The 6,838-nt window shown below is 42.3% G+C and overlaps 1 protein-coding gene across 1 annotated transcript; it reads left to right on the top strand.

The window, feature by feature from the left end:
* The first annotated feature begins 998 nt into the window (after positions 1 to 998).
* LOC141691246 (uncharacterized) lies at positions 999 to 4,357 on the top strand. Its single transcript, XM_074495984.1, has 3 exons — positions 999 to 1,865; positions 1,953 to 2,188; positions 3,913 to 4,357. The coding sequence occupies exons 1-3, from the start codon at positions 999 to 1,001 to the stop codon at positions 4,355 to 4,357; spliced, it is 1,548 nt and encodes a 515-aa protein (XP_074352085.1).
* The last annotated feature ends 2,481 nt before the right edge of the window (positions 4,358 to 6,838 follow it).

Below are 6,838 nucleotides of genomic sequence, written 5' to 3'. Positions count from 1 at the left end.
GACAGTGTTACTTAACCACAGTGTCTCCAAGGAAAAAGACAGATGAGGAATTAGAGGTCAATCAAGTGCTCGATATCGACCCCAGAGCTCTCGTTGATCCCGCCACAAGCAACTCTTGCTCTCTTGTCGAAGAAACCGAATAAATTGAAGTATTCGAAGGAAAATCTGAGAAAACTACAAGGATCGGCAAAAATCTCCCTGAGCCATTAAAGAAAGATATCACATGCCTTATTCGCGAGTTCTCTAACATTTTCACCTGGGATCCTAAAGACATGCTCGGAATCCCTGAGGTCGTCGCTCGACACTCTTTACACATCAGCGAAAGCATCAAACCAGTGAGGCAGAAACACCGAACATTCTCTGCCGAGAAAAGAATGGCCATCGACCAAGAGATCAACAGATTACTCGAGGCTGGTTTCATTGAGCCGGTATAATTCCCCATATGGATCTCGAATGTGGTCCTGGTCAAGAAAAGTAATGGGAAGTGGAGAATGTGCATCGATTACTCAGATGTGAATAAGGCATGTCCTAAAGACTTTTACCCACTTCCAAACATCGATCAACTCATTGATGCGACAACGGGAAATGAACTCCTCTCTTTTATGGATGCCTTTCCGGGGTACAACCAGATTAAAATGGACTCACAAGATTGGCAGCAGACTACATTCATCACACACCGGGGAGTCTTCGACTACCGAGTGATGCCTTTCGGTTTAATCAATGCGGGGGCCACTTTTCAACAGATGATGGATAAAATATTCGCATCGCAGATCGGAAAAAACATGCTGATATACGTTGACGATATGATTACAAAGTCGAAGCTTTCCTCCGACCATGTGTCAGACCTTCGCGAGATATTTGAAAATACAATAAAAAATAATATGTGGTTGAACCCAGCTAAATGTTCATTCGGTCTTACTACGGGGAAATTCCTTGGCTTTTTAGTTACCCAAAGAGGTATCGAGGCAGATCCATCTTAGACAAAAGCAATCTAGGAAATGGAGAATCCAAAATCCGTTAAGGATTTACAGAAACTAACTGGTTGTGTTGTTGCACTCCGAAGGTTTATTCCCCAATTGTCAAAAAGATGCCTCCCCTTTTTCTCAGCAATGAAAAAAGCATCCAAGTCCTCGCACTTCGAGTGGAACGATAAGTATGAAAAGAACTTCTCTGAACTAAAAGCACTCCTAACAAATCCACCCATCCCCACTCGGCCTCTACTAGGTGAGCCATTGAGAATATATCTCTCGGCCTCCGACGAAACCGTTGCGGCAGTACTAGTTCGGGTCGACGAAGGAAATGAAATCCCGGTATACTACATTAGTCACTCTCTTCGGGACGCAGAGGTCAGAGATCCGCAGGTAGAGAAGCTAGTATATCCCCTAGTTATCGCCAGCAGAAAATTGAGACACTACTTCCAGGCAAGGGAAATTCATGTGCTCACGAACCAACCCCTGAAGAGAATCCTACACAAGCCCGACATGACGGGTAGACTTGCTGCGTGGACCATCGAATTGAGTCAATTCTACATCGAATATAGGCCTCGAACTGCGATCAAAGCCCAGGTCCTTTTGGACTTCGTTGCCGAATGTCAATTCCAAGCTAAGGCCCAGAATCCCGACGAAAGTCATTTAAGACCATGGTTGTTATTCGTCGACGGATCCTTGACCGCTGAATCTGGAGGAACGAGAATTATCTTAATCAGCCCGGAAGGATTCAAAGTCCAACAAGCTCTAAAATTTGAGTTCCCAGCTACAAACAATGTCGCCGAATATGAGGCACTCATCACCGGCTTAAAACTAGCGGCGGACCTCGAGGCTGAGATTATTGACATATTCGGGGATTCTCAACTAGTCTCTAAACAGGTAAGCGGGGAGTTCAAGGCACACAATGAAAGAATGGCTCAATACCTAGCACGAACATAAGAACTACTCAAAAAGTTCTCTTCATAGAAGCACTCGAATGTTGATAGAGAAGAAAACCAATGGGTGGATTCCCTGGCCAAGTTAGGATCCTCTAATATGCCTGTCAATCTCAATCCGGTATATGTCGACATCTTAACGGCCCCTGCCATCGATGAATTTTCTGTCAACCAGATCCAGGATAGCCCCGACTGGCGAAAGCCATTCCTCGACTATATTATCGACAACAAACTCCCTGACGTAAAAAGCGAAGCTCGTTCACTCATGTTTAAGGCAAGAAACTACTATGTAATCGGTTCGTTGCTATATCGACGCGCCTTATCTGAACCTCTGCTCCGGTGTTTGACCTCAGAGGAAGCTCACCAAGTGATGGTCAAAGTACACACAGGAATCTGTGGTGAACACCTTGGGGGAAAGAACCTAGCCCTTAAGATCCTCAGACAAGGACTATATTGGCCCACAATTCGTAAAGATTGTGAGGAATATGTTAGAAAATGCCAAGCATGTCAACTACATGGAAGCGTAAGCCATCGACCAATGGCCGAGCTCAACTCAATTCTCGCCCCATGCCCCTTCTTCCAGTGGGGAATAGATATCATAGGGCTCTTTCCAAAGTCTAAAAATCAATGCCAATATATCGTCGTCGCAGTTGATTATGCGACAAAATGGGTCGAGGCGAAACCCCTTTCCAAGATCAGAGAGAAATAAATGATTGAGTTTTTCATGGAGTATGTGGTATTCGATTTGGAATCCAAGGATTTTAGTTTCAGACAATGGCACGCAATTTGTGGGGGCACAGTTTGAGAAAGCTTTAGACGAATTAAAAATCCAACATATCATGGCCTCGGTTGCGTATTTGCAGAAGTGACGAATGGAACCATCCTACAAGGATTAAAGAAAAGAATTGAAGAAATTCCCCGTTGCTGGGTTGTTAGTCCCTTAACAATATAGCAAGAATTACAGAAGGGGGGGTTGAATGGAATTCTTGAACCTTTTTCTTGAAATAAAAATGTTCAACTCGATTATGAATATATTTGTTTTGATTAGCACAATGTGGAATGTAAACTTGAATGAATCAAAACATAAGTAATTAAAAACAAGAGTCTTTAAAAACTTTCTGGTGGATTTTAAACAATTCCACCAGAGATATATTTAATATATCGAGAGGACTCTATGTGCAGAAATGCTCACAGCTGCTTACACAAAATAGAACTGCTAAGAACACAGGAAATGCTAAAGATAGTGCTTACAAAGATTTCTCTGTTGTTGTTTCTTAGCTATTTCGATTTTTTCTATTTGCTACTCTCTTGGTTTATATATTACCAAGATTACAAAGTCAAAAGAGCTAAACAAATATAAATCTAACAGTCTTGATCTTTGCTGCTTTTCGTCCTCTATTACCCAGTTAATGGGCTTCCACAGTGTGTTTGTATCCAACTCAACGGTTGTGTGTCAGCTTTCACTGTTCAACTGATGTTTGAATTCTTGATATGATCATCCGTCGACTTTCAGATCATCTATCGATGACATGATTGATCATCCATCGACTGCTATGTTAAACATCCGTTGATAGTCATTTGATCATCCGTCGAAGCTTTGTTAATCATCCGTTGGTAGCTATTTTGGCACTTGACTTCATTTCACTTATACAGAATTACAAGACATTGCTTATGTACAGTTAATCAACCTATTCTGCATATCTAGTTAAAGTCAACATGACTTATATGCTACTCCAGATTCTATACAAAGGTGCATACAACACTGTGCTATAAACTTATTATTACATAAGCTACTCACTCGATGGATAATTGTTTAATCATCCGTCGGGACTATAATGAGTTATCCGTCGGGACTGTAATTCTTATCCGTCGAGTGCTACATTATTTCACTAAGTAAAATCTACTTAGATGTTTTGTTTAGGTAATCATCAAGTACACAACATATTCACAACATGGGTTGATGAGCTCCCAAACGTATTGTGGTCCTACAGGACAACTCCCCGAAGGGCAACAGGCGAAACTCCTTTCCGCCTCGCGTATGGAATCGATGTCGTCTTGCCCGTCGAGATAAGCCTAATTTCCCCAAGGGTAGAAGTCTTCGACCCTTCCCTCACGCTTGAGGGCTTGCGCTTTCACAATGACTTGCTTGAAGAAACAAGAGAGAAATCTAGACTCCGCATGATCACGCAGCAAGAAAAGACTGCAAAATACTTCAACAAAAAAGTCAAAAACAAGCGCTTCAAGGTTGGTGACCTCGTCCTTCGAGATTCCGCCGCATCGCAGCCCACCGTTTCAGGAAAATTTAAACCAACGTGGGAAGGCCCTTACCGAGTGTCGAAGGTTGTCAGTGCAGGAACCTATGAGCTCTCACACCTCGACGGTCAACCATTTAAGAACGCCTGGAACGATATTCACCTCAAGAAATTTTATCAGTGATTAGCTTTTATGTGTAATATTTGAAACCTTAAGACTACAACTGCCATACCAAAAATCAACCCTCGATGCAATGAGGATCGTTATGAGATCCCCATCGAGGGATGTTTAATTTATGATAATGAAAGCTTCTAAGTTATTTTACGAAGCAACGTGCTTCATTATTCGCCTACTTTATCGTGTTAAAAAAATCACAAAGAAATGATCCAGATTACGGATAATAAATGGTTCTTCCATATACAAGTTACTTGTACATTCCAATTAAACACTACACGAACAAACTCAAGGACGGATGAGGTTGTAATGAACTCCAAAAGCACCAAGTAATTAAAAAGTTTCACGCATATGTTCCTGTCACGGCAAAAATCATGAACCAACGTAAATTTCTCGGGATATTACCAACGAAAAAAATGTCAACCTGCAAGTAGAACAAACCAATCCCTTAAGGAATTGACAATTGGAAATCGGTGAGATTAAAACAGACATCTTAAATGTCTAAGGCCAAAAGACCTCCCTAAGCACGTCACACAAAATATCATAAAAGCATAACAACCAAAGTACCATCAGCAAAGAACATCGTATTCAAAGGATAGTAGCAGAAATTTAAAACTTGTACGTCATTCACGGGGCATCCAAGTCTAAAACAAGCATTTTAACTATCTAAGGCCGAAAAACCGCCCTAAGCATGACAGATAAAATATCATCCACCAAAACATAAAAACCAAAGTACGATGAGCAAGAAACAATATACTTCGAGGAACAATAGCAGAAAATTAAAATTATTACACCAATCACAGGGCATTCCCCGCCTTCATGGATTCTTCGCCGGATCACCGGGCTGTAAAGTCGCGAGGTCCTGAATATAATCCTCAAAGGTATGCCCCGTGGTGTCGAATCCCGCACCCTGTATCCGCACAACACAACACCCATAACCATCTCCAAGAGCACTTGCGATATCACCCACCCCTTTCTGAAGTTCCGCCTTCAGCGAAGTGTTTTCCTCAACAATCAACCTATACGATTGATTCATACCATCGATGTGGCGCTCCCAACCTTCACACTTCTCTTTCAAACTGTCACGTTCTTTCTCAGCATCGCGAAGCTATCCCTCAAGCTCCGATATCTTCCCACTCATTGACTGCTCGGACAACTCTAATTCCCCAACACGCTTTGACAAGGCAGAATTAGTCCCAGCCAAATCACTAACCCTCCTTTCTAAATCCAAACAACTCGAACCTAGCTTCTTTTTCTTAGTCTTGAGAGCCGACACCTCGGCTTCCAATAGGGTTCGGGCTTCACTACCATTATCAGCCTTATACTCTTCCAACACATGCATAAAATCGGATAAAAACTGCAGAAAGAAGCATGATACATAGATTAAACTAAGAAAAAGAATAGATAAACACAAAGAAATTCACAGAATTATATAAAAAGATCATACCCGACCAACTCTGCTTTTGCATCTATCGACAAGCTCATCGCGACGTCGACCTTCCTAGGCAACGGAGTCCTGAGGGAGATAAAACAGCTTAAAATCCCTTAAGGGCACAGTCGTACCCCCAGTCCAGTGCTCCGTCGGTTGAATTTCAACCCTAACAGCCTCCTTCCTCGCCCGAGGGTCGACAGTGTTAGTCATCAAAGCACGACTACCAATCAGGGTTATAGTCTTGTTGACTCCGCTATCCGTCGCAACATTCTCCACGAGGTCACCACCCTCAACATTTTCTCCCTCAACCTCCCGACGGCTCCTCTTGCGAGCATTCAAATCAGTCACACCAACTTCTTGCACGGCTTTCCCAGAATCTTCAACCACCTTATTCCCTTGATCATCTAGTAACTCAATAGACACAGAGTGTCCAACACCTGATGCCCCAGCCCTCGAGGGACCGGCATGCGAGGCATCCCCACTTCTCTTGGAAGCCCACTGCACAAGCATCAACATTGCCTTCTCCATCTCCTTCCTAAACCTACTGTTCAGAATTTTCTCTAAAGAGGCCCCGACCACTGAAACGAAATAAAAGGAAAAAAGAGAGTCAGTTCAAAACACAAAAATATTTAAGGCAAACAAGCATCGAAATAAAAATAATAATCAAAAGATGGGCAAAACAAAGAAAATTAAAAATCAAAGAAAAGTTTAATCATCAAAGACCCCCCCTTATAATCATGCATTTCCAAAAAACTAAGTTCTTTTAACCGAATGTGGGTATATACCGACGTCAACCCATGGAACTCGTTCAACTGACGTGTGTCACATTTCTCAATGTTGTTCAGGTAGTCGAGGGTAAGTTAGTCGACTTTCTCACACGACTTCACAAACTCTAAATCGGGGCCCCCGATGTATAACCACTTGGAATGATACCCGAAGTTCGATGACCGAACACTTACAATCTTAACTCTATTATAGGGACAGTCAAAATAAACCTGTCCGCCGTGGTATCGGACTGTGTATATCAAAAAAAATAACTTAAAAGAGGGAACCAAACC

The sequence above is a fragment of the Apium graveolens genome, chromosome 10 (assembly GCF_009905375.1).
Source record: "Apium graveolens cultivar Ventura chromosome 10, ASM990537v1, whole genome shotgun sequence".
Taxonomy (NCBI): domain Eukaryota; kingdom Viridiplantae; phylum Streptophyta; class Magnoliopsida; order Apiales; family Apiaceae; genus Apium; species Apium graveolens.
This window is presented reverse-complemented; position numbering and strand designations above follow the sequence as displayed.

Excerpts from the sequence above, each read along its gene's own strand:
- LOC141691246 (XM_074495984.1), top strand. The coding sequence starts at position 999 with ATGGAGAATCCAAAATCCGTTAAGGATTTACAGAAACTAACTGGTTGT. Across the intron at positions 1,866-1,952 it reads CTCAACTAGTCTCTAAACAG|AAGCACTCGAATGTTGATAG; the intron begins GTAAGCGGGGAG and ends TTCTCTTCATAG. Across the intron at positions 2,189-3,912 it reads AGCGAAGCTCGTTCACTCAT|GACAACTCCCCGAAGGGCAA; the intron begins GTTTAAGGCAAG and ends GTGGTCCTACAG.